A 16,785-nucleotide genomic window follows, 5' to 3' on the forward strand; every position below is an offset into this window, starting at 1 on the left:
ATTAATATACTACTTAATCATAGAATGACTATGTCCCATAGATGTGATTTAATCATAAAAAAAAAAGGCTAATGAAGTTCAAAGATGCATCAGGATGGGTGTTTCCAATAGAAATGGGATAGTATATAATACCATTTTATAGTATCCTAGTGTGAAGGCATTTGGGATGTCTTCATAGTATAGCTTCAAAGCATAGCATATAGCTATAGAGTAAAGCACATAAGTTTAGAGTCTCCAGACAGCGGATTTGCAGGTCTCAAGGTCTGTAAGACTGCAGCACTGACAGACCTGTAACAATGAAGAACTACAATAATAATCCGTGCTTAAAATGCTTAATTCAATCATCATGTGGTACAGATAAAGTAGAAAACTGGGACAGATTTTTGATTGAAAAAGATGGGTACTGTACGTGTGCTCCCATGTTGGCTCAGTGGTAATGGTTCCTATTCACTAGAGTACTCAGATTCAAGGACAGCTGCTTCATAAGAACAGCAAAGATAAAAACCCTAATTGTGTTTATTAGGGGATTTGATGCGTTTATGAAAGATTTTCCCTGCAACATGTTCCCTGTGATATCAGGGGAATAGTCAATGAGCCAGGAGTTCACCTCGAGATTCTTAGGAGCTAGTGTGTTTGCCGAGGTTGTTAATCTTCGTTGCTATCAACGTGAGAAGTTTTAAACTTTCTGTTCCTTCATTTCCTCACTTAGAAACTGGGAATGATAATTTATCATGCCAATATCCTGAATGTTGAAAGTCAGCATCTATGAAGTGTAGCTTGCTCAATGAGCAGAAGCAGCTCTCAGCCAAACAGAAGTGATTCGGGATAAGGCACTAAGACAGGCATTCATCTCTCTGAAGAGCATGTGATCCTTCTCCTGAAGCAGAGAGTTATGCAGTTTGATCTACTGGAGAAGTTTGGATTTAGTTCAATAACTTTGTTTGTCCTAAACAGGGCTTTGCATCATTTTCTTGTGCTACTTCCACTGGTGACAGCCAGGCAGACTTTTCAGATATACAGACACTGTTTTGAAGGATTGTTTTTATACCTATGACTTGACATTTACATGACTTTCTTTTGTGAAGGCTGACAGCACTGCTTGCTGCAACGACAGCTGCTCCACTCTGCTCTATAAGAAAGGCCAAACACACAATCACAGCGTTTTGTCCTGCTAAAGCTTTGCCAGTCTGCTTTTTGTGGTCATTTCTGTATGACTGCCTGAAAACCTTGATGTTAGATTTTTCTTTGGAATCAGTGGAAAAGAGAGAAAGTAATCAGAGCTCATTTCAGCTGTTTGTTAGGGAAACCCTTTAAGATACGTGGGAAAGGTGCTGGTGGGGAGTTGACATATAACTAACTAAAAGCAGAACGAGGACAGGGCTTCAAAGAAAAGACATGAATATAATTTTAGGGGGAATTTGACTTAGTACTTGATACAAATAGACCTTTAACTGAATATATTAAGTGAAATAGCGACTTCATTGAAGATAAAGGCAATATTTTGATTGATTCAGGGAGGCCAGGGTTTCACCTATGGCTCATATGATCTAAAAGGTCATCGCTAATTAAGGGCGTACGTGGTCTCAGTTCTCACTGCTGGAATTAAATACTTTGAGCACCAGTCACTGAGGGAATGGGGAAGGAACTGGTCTCTGTGAAAGGGTGGCCTGGAGAAGCTGTGCTGTGGTTACCTGTTAGAGCATGATATATGAAAAAGCTTTTAGCATAGCTGCAAGTATAACTCCTCCAAGATGAGAGAGAAGTGAAAGAAATGCAGCAGATCCAAGAGAGACAGTTCAACAGAAAGAAACAACAGAGTGAACATATCAGGTCAGAGAAACCTGATACAGCCCTATGTGTTGTTGAATTAGGGGACAGTGAGTCTGAAGACTGTAAGAGCTGAAAGCTCTACATCACTCTGCAGCAATATATTGTGTGCACATTGACAAGTAGATTGTAGGCAATCACTGTCTATATATGATTTTCTGTAAGGAAAAAAATCCCTTCATTACAAGCAGGTTTGATAATATATTTATTTCAGTTATAAAAGTCTCATTGTCTACTGAGATGTTCCCTATCTGTCCTTGCCCTCCTACCTTTTACCTGGAAAAATACATGAGAAAGGAGATGAGCTCTGTCCTGAAGATCTCAAAACTATAAATGCTCTCTAGAAAGGGAAGCAGCTGTCACTTATTAACATGCACTGGATCCCACTAGTGTCATTAACATGCTGATGCATCTAACATAAGCCTCAGAATGCCAGGTTTCATAATTGGGCCACAAAATCTCACTCTAGGCTTGAATATGGCCTTGAAGGTCTGTATTAGAATAGGATATTTTTCCTGCTTTTTAAAGAAGGGGGAAATATTAGGCTTAGATTTCTTTTTTTCAAGCACTCTGTTTCTGTATGAAAAAGGCTTTTGACTTTTAATGGTGTGTTTTGAAGGCTGTTAATCTGCTGACGTGAACAGATTGCTTTTGTCATGAGGAATGCAAGGGTGGTCATATTCGGTGAGGGGAGATGGCCCTGAAGTTCATTCCATGCATTTCCTTTTCACCTGCCGCACACTGCCTCTGTTACAGAGGGATGGCTGAGTAGAGCTGGGTTGTGCACCCCCATAACAGCCCTACAAGAGCGGCAGTGAGTGGACCAATCTCCCTCCTCTCCCATGTGTTGCTTTGGCTTTTACATCTCGATGTTTTTCTCCCCTGCCCTGATTGAAAGAAGGGGCAGGATGTGTCGTCTCAGAGGAGGATTCCAGGTTGTGGGTGAAGATGCAGTAAAGAGGGCCTGTTGTCAAAGTTTTCCTCACGATTAGCTTTAAGCAGATCCAACTTGGGGTATGCACTGTCTCTAGGTGTCTTCTTTTGTCAGTGAGTTGAGCAGTTGGAAGCTGTTCTAGTTCTCTTCCATGTCTGTTCACCTGCTGTCCCAGGGCCCGGCTTCTTTACTGGATTGGCTTCTCATCTTCTCTTTGCTTTTATTCCCAGGTTTGGATGAGAGTAATCACGTTTCCCTACCTGATGAGTTCTCAGAAAAAAATGCTTGCAAACTCTGAGGCATTTAGATATTTTGGAAGTAGAGGGTTACATGGATTAGTGTTACACCTGATAGGGTGTACACCTGAGAAGGCCTGAGGAAAGGAGTGTTTGCACAGGAGACCAATAGAGTTGCTTCCTACAGCTACTTATCCAAACTCTACAGATCTTCTTTTCTCCTTCTATGTCCTTTCTTAATTGCTTCACCAGAACTGTGGACATTAGTCAACTTCACAGACAGTCCCACTTTGGAACTGGTAGTGTTCAAAGGTGTGGTTTGGTAACTTGTTTTAGACTGACCTAAATTTGGACCCCTATTGAAAGGGAAGATCCTATTATGTGTTGACACTTCCTCCTTTGTTTCAGCACTTGTGATACTGCTGCTTCACACTGAGCTGGGTCTGAAAACTGATCTGGCTCAAAGCTCTCCCAGCCAAAAAGAAGAAGAAAAAAATTATAGTTTTCATCCAGCTTGTCAAACCGCACCTGAAATGGCAATAGGGGTTCCAGCTACAAAAACATATTGCTTAGGTTGCCTACTTATCACCAGTTTTGCATCATTAAGTGTTATGCATTCTTGGCCTGATATAATTGCAGCAGATTGTACACATGAACTGTTAATTATTTTATTTTTAAAACAGAAATTGCAAAACAGGAAAATAGCATTCCAACATGTTTGCTTTTGGAGCTAACCTATCAAGGCAATCTGTTAGTTTGATAATGGTAAAACTCTCAAGCCCTTGTCTCAACAGGATGCAATAGGGTACCATTAAGACAGCCATCTGTTGAACATATATACTGGAGACATGAATTGCCTCGCACTTTTGGTTTCTGACTAGTTATAATGTAGTCGTGTTCTGTGGATACCGCGGATCTGCACTGAAAAATGCATGGAAAGATCGGAGTTCAGTGAAAGGTTAGGATCCAAGTTTGGAATCAATGACTGGGGGCACTAGGCATGGAGCAGGGAAGAGATTAAACCTTTTAGGTATATGCACGTTGATAGTAAACGCTGCTGTGTGGCAAGAGTCTTAGCTGCTTGAGTAGCTTAGCACATCAATAGATCTGTAAAACTCCATTTGCAGACCAAGGCTACCATTATGTTGGATTGATTCATCGTGATGAGCAGATAAAGCAAGTTAAATTCTATCAGAGTTTTCCTGCATTAATTTAAAAATGAGTTTAGTTGGCTCTAAATGGACATTTGTTTTAGTATCTTGAGGAACTGACTTTCCTCTATTAAAGCAGAATAATGTATCTATATGGTGCCCTAACTTGAACAGTACATAAAGATTAGTAAATAAGACCCCATTAAAAATACTTATAATGTAAGTAACATGGGTCCCAATAGCCTTTCTAATGTCCATTAATGCTTATTCTGAGGATCAGAGCTCATTTTACTGAGCCATTTAGTCAAACTGTGTGATTATTTAGAAAGTTAATTCATGCATACTAAAATCTAGCTTAAGTAATGCAGAGGGTAGGAGGTAAAACTCTATGGAGACGATAGTCCTTTTTGTTATTTAATGATCAGCCATAATTAACTTGCAAATTTGAAATAATTAGAACAAATTAAAGGTATTTAACTTTGCCTCCCTAAAGAAAAATTCAAATTGCACCAAATGCAGCTTTAAATTATTCAAGTCTCAGAGGTCTGTGCTGGGTTTTTTTACAATGCCTTTTCTATGATGAGAATACCAATCTGCTTTTTGTCAGAAAGCATCCTATCAAGTAATTGTTCTTTGTGTCTAATAAATGACAGCTATTCTTCTTTGTAAAAGTATTTCAGTCTCTGAAGACTACACCAGCATTTCCATGGCATTTTAATTCAATAAAACAAAAGGTTAATGTTTTTCTACTTTTTAAGGAATGCAAATACTAGCAGTATTCTATGGGTCTTGAATGACATTTAAAATTTGCCATTCAAGCTCAGCAGGGATATCGCGATATGAGGCATAGACAAAATGGCAAAATGTTCAAGGTGTGTTTTCCTTTGTTGCTGAAATATTTCGATATTCATAAGGAGGCAGTGATGCTGAGGCTTGCTTCTTTTCTGATGATACTACCTTGCCACTCCTGCCTTAGTGTGTAGGTTGGGTAGGTTTTTAAGGTCTTTCTTTAGCCTGTCTTCTCTGTTGTGTAGTTTCAGGGAATATTATGAAAATACATCAGATAACATAATGTCCTGCAGGAGGTCCTACTAACCAAACTATGTTTGAGTGGTATAATGGATGGATGAATTTGAAAATAGAGAAGGACCTGTCTGATCTCTTAGTCTACCTGATCCCTTTGGACCGTATGTTAGTTTTAAATTTCCCAGATTGCAAGAGTCACGTCTTTAGTTTTTCTAATTATTCCATAGATGAATAAGTTTGTTCTGAAATAGCTTTGTCCTCATGTTTTCTTTGCTTAATTTTGGCACATTGCTAATTATTGACTTTCCTCTTTTTTTGTAAATCTCTACATTATCCTTTTTCTTCTGTTTTGTACACATCTCAGATTAAGTATTTGTCATTTTTCAGTTTGATTCTTTATCCTTACTTGAGCAAAACTTTACAGTGAGCTTTCCTTGATTAAATACTGAAGAACCAGGCTCTAATTCATTGTTTAGTGAGCTATAAATGCCACATACACTTGCTTGTGTTATTTCCTCATAAATTAGCTCCTCTAACTTCCTCTTCATGTCTGTTTCTCTTTGAATTCCCTCTGGCATAGCGTTATCTAAACCACAACTCAGTATGCTGGAGGTAACCTCCCCATCTAAAAGGTATCACAGTGAACCAGCGGAGTAAACGCCGCCGCCTCCTCTACAAGACAAAGGTCACTGTCTTCACAGATGATCTGTAGGTTGTAATTAAATGTACTTTAAAGACTCAGAAAGCATCTAAATAATGACTACCTCAAAATTTTTGCATGCTGTTAATCATCCAGAAACAGAAGAATAAAATATCGAGTTCTGCATTATCATAGAAATCTGGTCAAGCGGTATATCTTTAAGACTCTTTAATCAGTTTTTAGGGTTCAAACCCACCTCTTGCTATACTCTGGGTTTCAGGAATTAGTAGGTTAATTTCATATAATTCAAGTAAGTTACTATTTTGCCCACCATAAATTTTAATAACACTTTGCAGTGTTATTAGCGGCCATGCAGTTGGAAGCTCTAAAGTAAACGGTAGTTATTCAGAGAAATTCTATCCAACACTTCAGCCAGTTATTACAGGTCATGAGCCATTATATAAATGTTCTGCATTAATAATACAGGAGTAATACTAATTGTCAAACAGGCGCAGTGGGCCCTATTAAACAATGACTTATACAGCACGTTGATTTGAAACTTTTAATTCAGCTATCATTTTCTGATAGGAAGATCAGAGATCTGTGTTTTTCAGATGTACAGTAACTTCAGTAGTGTAATCTTTTATGTAAAAGGTATTTACATCTTTATTTTATGAAGCAGCCTCCATAAAACTATACCCCAAATAATGTAAACATGCTGGTGCTCTTTGCGTTGCCCATGTAAAATTGGTACTTACACAGAAAAAAGATTTGTGTGCTCTTGCATTAACTTAAGCAAGCTGTGTGTTACTTCCATGCTTGCAAGTAGAGCAGTATAACTTCATGAAATGTGTTCCTTCCATGTGGATCATCCCAATTATATATATGTATATATGTATGTATATGTGTGTATATACTTACTGCATAGCAATGATGGGGCTAACAACGTGTGCTTGTTGGACATCCTCATTTAAAGCAGTAGTCTTTTCCCTGAGAGCAGAATGTGGAAGTGGTAGGTTGTCCAAGCAGTCAAAGTTGTAAGGGAAATGTATGTTGATAAGGCAACAGAAATAGTTACGTTCTTCCTGAGTGCATCTGTGGGCTGTAGCATCTGTGAGATCCCAACGCTTCTGAAGCTTTTGTGTAATTTGTACTGAGATTTACTGAGAGAAAGATGATCTCTGTAACCTCCTGTCTTCCTAAGCTTTTCCGTGATTGCGTGTGCCTGCAGTGACTACAGCCATGCTTGCTCCACATCAACAAATTTGCATCTTGGCTGTATCTGTGCAGGGTGTTTAAGATCATGTCTAGCCCTGCAGGAGCTGTGTTCTAATGGACTGCATTCTCCATTGCTCTTTTGGTTAACTGTCTCTTTTTGTACTCTATCCAAACTATCACACTTGCTGTACTACATACTCTTCCACCAGTTTTGTGGTGCATTCTCTGTCCCACCTTCATGTGCCTCTGTTCCTTTATCCCCTTCCCTTTCCCCAGTATATCTGCTTCCCTTTTGCAAACCATGACCCCAGTTTTCTTCCCACAAATTCTTCTGTGCTTCACCTCTTCCCTACAAAAGCGAGCATTTCTTTTTAATTACTACTTTTTCAAACCTTGCTCCACCATCCTGGACAAAGTCCTTTCTGTGTCTTGATCACAGTTGCCCTGTCCCAACCACTCGGGAAATCCAGGGCCTAATGCTTTAGGCAATATGCCAACCATCAGGAGACTCCAAATAGAATTGCCAAAATGCTGCCAGTGTCTGCATGGCTAAGTTTACTGGAGTGGGGGTTTAGGGCACTGTGACTTGGAAACAAGACAATCTTGCTGCAGAGCGGGATCGAGGAAAGCAGTCCTCACCAATACCTCTTTGCAAGCCTGTCTCCTTTTTCCAGATCCTTGCAACCCTTGTTCTCGGTCGTTTCTGGAAGCTCTTGCCTGTGCGAGTCTTGCTTTTTGAGTGCAAGTGTTTGTTTCGCAGACAATGTCGATGGCAGCAATGAGTCAGGGAGCAGAACTGAGACCCTTGTGTGTAAAACACCTCTAAATTTTAGTAATAGGAAACTGAATTATCATTCCTTTCTCTCCTCCTTAGTTAAGCTCATATTAACTAAAATTTCTTGAGTGTGGCCCACAACATGTATTGTCAGGTTGTTATCGCCTGTACACTAACTGTCTGTCTAATCATCAGGGAGATCAATTCTGGGTCCGTCTCCCTTTATAAATGTACATGTGTATGATCCAAAATGCCATTGGATGTATGCTTTCAAACGTTTAGCAAAGCTGCAGTGAAAACGCAACTGTGAAGTGCCTTGTGTAATAGTGCGTGACCTGTCTTTCCTCCCAGCTTACCGGTGTTGAAATGTGAAGATTACTTTCCCAGAACACCACCAGCGAGCAAAGCCTCCAAACCACCGGGGAGCAGTGGCGGGAGCAGTTCGGGGAAGAAAACGGTTGGTTTTAGTGCAAATGTGGAAGATGGGCAAGCCCTTCTGATGCAGGCCAAGAGGGAAGGCAGCAGGTCAAGGAAAGGTAAGGTGAAGCATGCTGTATTGCAGCTCCATGAGTGTGGTGATGGCATTTAGAAGCTATACATATGTGTTCAGGAGTGGATAAACAAAATGCATGATTAAAGGGAGAGGACTGCAAGTTGCTTAAAACAACCCAAGAGAAGGTAGCTATGTTTAAAGTAATAGCATAGAAAGCCTTGTAAATAACAAGTGATCTTCGTGGTTGGTGTTCCTGATGGAAGGGAAGAAATAGCCCTTTAATCTCAAAAAGCTACTTCAACAATTCGTTTTGTTTTCCCAGCAAGCAGAGAATAAGTGCAGTGGGGCTTGTTCTTGAAGTGTAATCTTCTTCACATTCTTTTCCTCCCCAAGTAATGGCTCCACCATTACAACCTGATATTTTGCCACACAGGGATATCTGTACAACTAGAATCTATCCTTCCCTTAGCTTTGCACCTCCACTTAAGGAGCAGAGAAAGTAGCCTTTCTTAGGAAGAGAAAGGGTTGGGAACAAAAGCAGCTTGGATGTTTCACTACTGAGCCTTGAACATAATCCGTGGTTCAATTATGAGCTAGCTTGCCTTTTTTTTTTTTTTTTTTTTTTTTTAACTTGTCAGCCAGTTTGCTGTATATGTCAGCATAAAAATAAAGAAAATGGCAAAATGAGAAGAAATGTGGTGCAGTTCTCAAAGGAACAAATAACTTGTGTTATTGGTTAAGACCGTACCAACATTAAAAAGCAGTCCCTGTGAAGAAACTTTCAAAAGGGTATCATCAGCCTGGACCCAAACAGTGGCTGAGGTTAATCTTTTCCAAGGCACAGCTACAAAAGTTGGAAGCCTGTAAAGGGCTTGTGTCCAAAAAAATCAATTTCTAATTTGAAACAAAATCATTTTTGACTAACAGGGGTTCAGGACCCATTACTTTTGCTGTATAGTCTGCTGACATTTCACACTTTCTGTTGTGCACAATGAATCCTAATAGTCATTTTATAACATTGCTACACCAATCAATTTAAGCAAGAGAAAGCCGTTACAATTCTGCAAAGTTTCAGGGGCAATTTTCACTGATGGTTTTCTTTTATGTTTTTTTCAGCTATCATTATTTTTTTCTTCTCCTTTCCTCTTCCTTCTACCCCCTCCTTCTCAATACTGTAGTGATGAAATTGAGATTTTTCACAGTTGTTGGATGATGGGTTTTATTCTTTGGATAGGGATAGTCCCCAAAAAAGTAATTTATTTTCCACAGATTTAGAAAAAAAAAATCGAACTTGGCCTCTCCATTCATTCATTCATTTCATTTTAGTACTTAGAAGAAGTTACAAGCTGCACCTGGCTATTGCACATAGCAACCAAGCTGCACCTATGCTGATCGAGTGATTGCAGTGGTCAGCATGATGCCTGAAGAACGTGGCTATCTTTTACAAACACTTATTGGGATTGCTAACTTTGAAGACATAGAGCTGCATGGCAAAATTTAACTTATAAACATTGGCACTTGCTGTGATACCAGATAAAGTTCAGAAAAATGTTTTCAAGCTGTGGAACAACCTCAGGTCTATTACTGATTTGAATGGCTTGTTTATCACAGGGCAAATTACCTAGCACTAATCACTGGAGTTGAAGTCTTCTGTATTTAGTACCTTTTTAATTGGCTTCCTTCTGTTATATATTTGGACTCCTTTAACAGGTATACACACATACTCGTAAACCGTTTTTTCCATCTTTGAGGATCACCAGGGCACAATGTCAAGTTTCTTAATTCTAGTTAGCTCTGGACACTTTCTGTCTCTGTCCTTATTTCTGCTAGATCGTACCATCTGTCCTGAACTGGGATTGCTGCTTCAGAATTTATTCTTTTATTAGGAAGCAATTTTGTAGCTTCTAGCAAAAATAAAACTGGGAATACAAATACTGTTTTCTTTGGTGAATCCTATAAAATTGTGGGATTTGCCTTACTGCATCCAAGGACTAGGCCATCAAGCCTGAAAGTCTGTCTCAAAAGCGGTCAGTACCTGTTACATCAACAGAAACAGATCCCTGTATTGCAGTGCATTTAACTGAGCTCTAGTTAAGCCATGAAATGTGGGGAAAGGGAATGAAGTCAACAAGATGACATCTTGAGACATGAAACTTGATGTTACTGAGCCATGTACTTTCATGTGGCCTTTCTGATCACAAAGCAGCAGTGTCTGGATACACGTGTGTAGAAACACATCCACTGAAAACTTTTTAACAGTCAAATTTTATACTAGCGCTGGAAAAGTTTATTTTTCTCATGCCTTTGGTCTGTCTTGTCTATTTACATTGTAAATATATTAGGATGGGGGCTATCTCCCAGCACATGTTAGTGCAGTGCCAGTTCTGATGTAGACCTTTGGCTCTGTCGCAACTGGGAACAATGCGTGTATCTGGCTACCCTGCAACTCATAAGTGTCTCTCCACAGCAACACGTGCAGTTGTATCAGATTTTGATTTTTTCCTATTTTACTACCTTTGTACTCTTAGATTTTGTTTTGATAAAATGAGTAATCAGTAAATCAAGGCCATGCTGGAATGGTGGTAAACTCTACTGCCCACAGGATGGCTTATTATACTGAGTGTGGTGAATTTGGAAGGGATAATTTCTTAAGAAACCCACTTTCCCTTCTCCCTGTAAGTGTTTAGTAATGGCAAAAAAAACATCATTACCTTGGTCCCATCACCTCTTGGAGCGAAAGGTGCATTTCTGTTCTCTTTTCAGGCTATAAGCTTACAGGACCAGCCATGCTTCAGCAGTCAGCTTTTATTTTTTCACTAATGCTTTTTGTCTCCTATTTCTGTTTGCTCCTTAATTTTTATTCCTGTGCTGTAGTAGGTGTTTGTGTCTTGTAGCCAGACTTTTTTAGTTTTCCCAGCAAAACTTTAAGCAGACGAAGCAATCCTCAAGTCTTGGATCTCTTCAGCAGTAAATTGTTTTTATTGGTGTCACCAGCAGCTATGTCAATTTGTACTAAAATCTAACAACTTGTCTAGTTAAAAAGCACTAGAGTACAAAAATGTGTGTTTCTCTTCCTCTCTACCCTGGATAATTTTGCTTTTGGGCTGGGAAACTAAACTAAATCCTGTCCATTACATTCTGCCATATTGGGCGCTTTACTTCTCTATGCTTCTTTTTAAAGTGTTCCCCTTTACACCCTTCCTAAAGTCTTTGTATTGAAACAAAGAAGGAACTGTTTTTCCTTCTTTGGGGAAGCTTTTACATTATATTATATTAACATTCATAGCTTTCCTTTCCATGTGTAAAAGAAAAAACTAGAGAAGGAAGAATTCTTTTAGCTCATAGTATCCATACTTTTCCAGGGGCTCATTTTTCTCAGTAGTGTTTGTTTTTCAGTAGGTTTTCTAATGCAGCTTCTTAGCAATTCAGGATCTGGAACTTCTTCCCTTGAGAGAAGACTCTTCCCTACAATCGAATAGAGCAATTAGTTAATATTACCAAAGTGCTTTGAAGATGTGAAGTACTATATAAATGTTAAGTATTATGAATATTAGTATTATCCAATTCATAAAGATTTATTTCATGATTATCAACCTAAGTTTTCCATTGCTTACTTTCATCCCATTACTGCTTCAACCAGCCTCAGCAGTTTTTCTTCATTCTCAGTATTTACACTTTCAAAAATGTAGGCTGCTTTATTTCCCCTGCTTTCTTCAAGCTTTGGTTGTCTGTTTGTCAAGCAGAAATATATAGTTTCTTGAATTATCTCAAATGAGTCTTTGAACTAACTTAAATCATTCTTATACCAAGTTAACCAAATTGAAAATAGTATTCTTAACATTACCATTTAGAAGACATCTGTAATTTGCTTGGGGGGGAGCTTGCCCCGCAGGCTTACCTCTAGTTTATTTTTTGCTATTCTTTACTACCGCAGGTTCTCACTTTCCATTGGTATCAGGGTTTAGGTTATTTGCACCATGCATAAGCTTTTTTTTTTTTTCCAGGGTGACTGTGCCTATTCTTTTCCCATGTTTCTTGCTTCTCTAGATCATATGTAACTTCTCCAATCTCATACTGTCTTCCAGCACCTGCAGATCTAATTAATTTGCTGTCATTTGTATCACCCTAGTTCTCTATGACTTTTCATAAATAATTACCAGTCACTTCATAAATTCATTAGCTAATTCCCTTTAGCCCTGAAATATATATCCTTCAGACTAAAGAATTTGTATCTTTTTTTCCCTGATAATTTCTTTTCATCAGCTTCATATAAGCAGGTATTATACATCAACAAGGTCTTCATTACCTCCTAGTTGCCAATATTCCTTTTTCTTATTTTTTTCTCTCAGTGTATTTTAAAATTATTAGTAGCTTGGCTATTTCAGGATCATTATTGATTTAATCTTCTTCATTTATTCATAGACCTACTTTCTCTTTGGTGTTTTTTTTTTTCCCCTCAATAGACTCATATGCTTTTTTGAGATGTATTTTAAAAGTTTTTTTTATATTCACTAATTCAGGATTTCTTTCTACTCCTGTTTTATCTCTGTGCATCCTAACAGCCTTAAGTATATTCCTACTTAGTTGCTTTTCTTGTTTTCCATTTCTAGCCCTAGTAATGTTTTCAAACTTGGGCCTTTGAACAGTTCCCTTGAGGCTGTATTGGCCACTTCTGAGTCCATATATTTTCTTTTTCAGAGAAATATATCTACTTTGCTTTGAATTCAGTGTGTTGACAATGTGCCAGCCTTTTCTCGTACAAGGAATTGAATATATTCTTCCATGCTCAGCAGGTTTTTATTACTTCAGTATTAGTTTCTTAAAATCCAGCTGCCTCATTCCACTGTCATGTGAAATGGTTTCTAAATATTTCATATTCAGTCATAAAGCCAAATGTCCAAGCAAGAGACTTGTAGTCTTTATATGCATACCCACTCATCATGGATTGGCACACTACCAAGTTGCCAGGGACACACAATCAACATATATTCCCATGATATTTCTAAGAATTCCTTCTCTGGTAATTAGGTATTAGGTGAGAGCTTTCACTATGTAATGCTGAAGCACAATGCATTAGAGCAGGGCAATAAGAACCCATTCTTTTGTTAGCTTTCCTATAACATACATTAAAACACATGGTTTTACTAGATTATATGCATGTATTGTTATACATCTTAAATCAACACAGTATTTTAAGTAATGTTCATCTCTTGGACATCCATAAACCTGTAGAAATTTTGCACTGATGCTGGAATTCCAAGTTTAATATATATTGCTCTGTATTTCAGCATGGATGGTAGATAACATTACTATTCAGAGAGGCCAGAAATATTTAGTCATGATGTGGGTAAGGCTTGCAGTAGAATTGTAACCTTGCATTTCAAGAGGACAGATTTCCACATAGAGAACTGCTTAGTAGAATCCTTTGGAGGGCAGAGGGACTCAGGACAGCTAGTTGATCTTCAAGGATGACCTCCTTGATGCACAAGAATAGTCCATTCTGTCTAAATGTCAGTACAGATGAACATGGAGCTTTTGACTGAGCATCACTGCAAAAAGGAAATATACAGTAGGTGGAAGCAAAGTCGGACTATGTGGGAGAGAAATGGAGGCATTGCTCTAGCATACAGGGTTGGAGTAAGGAAAGCCAAAGCTCAGCTCAAGTTGAAACTGGAGAAAGTTATAAAGAGTAAGAGGAAGGCTTTCATAGGTGTATCAGCAGCAAAAGGAAGGCTGAGAAAGAGGTTGGCCCTCTGCACAGAGGGATAGGGTATCTAGTTACAAAGCGCAAAAAACGGCTGAGGTCCTCAATGGCTGTTTTCACTGGTAAGGTTTGCCCTCTGGTGTCCCTGAACCTAGTGGCATAGTGTGTGGGAATGATGCATTACCTGCGGCAGAGGAAGACACAGGGAGCGCTTAAGCTTCTTGGACACTCATAAGTCCATGTATGGGACCAGAGAGGATGCATCCGAGGGGGCTTAGAGATCTGGGCAATATCACTGCGAGGCTCTCTCTCATCTTTGAAAGATCATGGCAATACAGGAAAGTTTCTGATTATTGGAAAAAGGCAAATGTCACATCTATCTTCAAGAAAAGCAAGGAGGTAGATCTAGGGAATTGCTGGACAGTTAGTCTTACCTCCGTCCCTGGGAAGGTTATGAAGCAAATCCTCCTAGAAGCTGTTTGCAAACACATGAAAGACAGGAAGATGGTTGGAAACAGCCAGTACGAATTGACTAAGGCCAAATCATACCTTAACAACCTGATTGCGTTCTGTGATGAGATGACTGGTTCCATACACAAGGGGAGAACGTTGGATGTCGCTTACCTTGATTTCAGCAGAGCCTTTGATGCAACTCCCATAGCTTTCTCATAGCCAGATTGGTGAGATATGGACTGGGCAAGCTGACTGTAAGATGCATGAAACCAGGCACCCTCACAGTAAAAGAAAGTTTTTCTTAAGTTCAGATGGAACTTGCTGTGTTCCAGTTTGTGCCCATTGCCTCCCATCCTATCACTGGGCACTACTGAGTCTGGTCCCATCCTCTTTACACCCTCCCTTCAGATATTTATACACATTGATAAAATCCCCCCTCAGTCTTCTCTTCTCCAAGCTGAACAGCCTCAGCTCTCTCAGCCTTTTCTCATAGGAGATATGCTCCAGTCCCTTAATCATCTTAGTAGCCCTTCGCTGGACTCACTCCAGTAGCTCCATGTCTCTCTTGTATTGGGGAGCTTAGAACTGGGCAGAGTACTCCACATGCGGCCTCACCAGGGCTGAGCAGAGGGAGAGGATCACCTCCCTTGAACTGCTGGCAACACCTCAGGATACCACTGGCCTTCTTGGCCTGAAGGGCACATTGCTGGCTCACAGTTAACTTGTTGTCCACCAGGACCCCCAGATCCTTCTCCACAGGGCTGCTTTCCAGCAGGTCAGCCCCTAGCCTGTACTGGTACATGAGGTTATTCCTCCCCAAGTGCAGGACTTTGCACTTCCCTTTATTGAACTTCATGAGGTTCCTGTATGTCCATCTCTCTAGCCTGTCTTCAGGTACCTAAGGAGAGGGTGGTACAGAAGAGGGAACAAGACACTTCTTGGAGGTTACAGGGCAAGAGGCAATGGGCACAAGTTACAGCTTGGGACATTCTGATTACTGGTATGGAAAACTTTTTGCGCTGTGAGGGTGGTCAAACATTGGAATAGGTTGCGCAGAGAGATTGTTGGATCTCCGTCAGTGCAGATATTCGAAACCTGACTGGACAATCCCTGAGAAACCCGATCTTGTTGGCCTTGCTTTAACTAGAGTGTTGTACTAGATGATCTCCAGACTTCATCTTCCAACCTAAATTATTTTTTAATTCCAAGATTATTTTGGGAAAAAGAAGAGGTGAACAAACAGTTCGGTTTTATTGAGAGCAAAATATTGTTATACGGATATTTAAAAACAAACTTGGAAAAACTAACATCTTGTAGAAGGTCACAAGAGCTGCATCTGTAAAACTGGATCCTGCAGACGTTACAAGAAATAACAGTGCAAGTCTGTCAAACCTCAGATGGAAAGATAAAGGCTGTAGTGTATGACTTATTATATAAATATGATTCTATATGATCCTGAAAAACATGTTTTGCACAACAGTGTCAGCTGATAATGCCTTCTTTGCCATCTCACTGTATCTACAGTACACCAAAGAATGGCACAACTTTTGGTCATGGTGTTCTGTAGTAATGTGGAATCATGAAATAGCTGTACAAAACTTACTAGCCTCTAATATCTGCCTTAATTGTCTTCAATTCCTTCCACAGGGACAATTTCAGGGCCTAGAAAGGATGCAGCCACCTCTCCTGTGCTGATAGACAGCAGTAAAGAGCTTGTAACCACAGCCACATCGCCAGTCCAGCATGACACTTCACGGTAAGCTGCTGGGTAATCTCTGGTTTAAGATTCTGCAAATACAACCGTCAGTATCCCCTAGATGCAGGAAAGGGGCTGAATTTCTATGATGTTTCATGTTAGCACAAGCTGGTTAATATAAACTAAAAACTGCTATATCCTTTTGACATTTGTAGTAAGCCTTAAATTGCTTGTTAGAATAAGAAAAACAAGAATACACTGAGTTCTAACATTTTAATTTTACTTAGATTTTGAACAGAAAGTATTTTATGTTTGAAGTCTTGACACATTAAATGCATTTGTAAATAATTTGAATGGATGGTGTTAACCCCTGTTAGGTTTTAAATCCACTTGAAGATTTTAATCCCCCTGTATCTTCCCCCATATTTTATCAAATGGCATTTCTTTTTAAATGTTTTGTACCACAGTTATTTTATGTTTAATGACAAGCAACAAAATCACATTAAGTCAGCAGTTCCTGATTATACATATATCTGCACTAAATGCACTGGAAAAGCAGCATTATCACTTCTGCTCCAATGAAGAAACAGAAAGCAGCATTGTTGTTACACATACGAGTCTAAAAACAACTT

The 16,785-nt window shown here is 39.3% G+C and overlaps 1 protein-coding gene across 6 annotated transcripts in view; it reads left to right on the forward strand.

Annotated features, from left to right (window-relative positions):
* LOC112982198 (protein hinderin) overlaps positions 1 to 16,785 on the forward strand; it is a 172,746-nt gene that overhangs the window by 127,622 nt on the left and 28,339 nt on the right. For all 6 annotated transcript variants that reach the window (XM_064500430.1, XM_064500428.1, XM_064500427.1 and 3 more), the window contains 2 exons: positions 8,159 to 8,343; positions 16,105 to 16,213. In XM_064500430.1, the coding sequence (XP_064356500.1) occupies positions 8,159 to 8,343; positions 16,105 to 16,213 (294 nt within the window). The remainder of the gene's footprint in view (positions 1 to 8,158; positions 8,344 to 16,104; positions 16,214 to 16,785) is intronic.

This window comes from Dromaius novaehollandiae, chromosome W, assembly GCF_036370855.1.
Source record: "Dromaius novaehollandiae isolate bDroNov1 chromosome W, bDroNov1.hap1, whole genome shotgun sequence".
Classification (NCBI taxonomy): Eukaryota; Metazoa; Chordata; class Aves; order Casuariiformes; family Dromaiidae; genus Dromaius; species Dromaius novaehollandiae.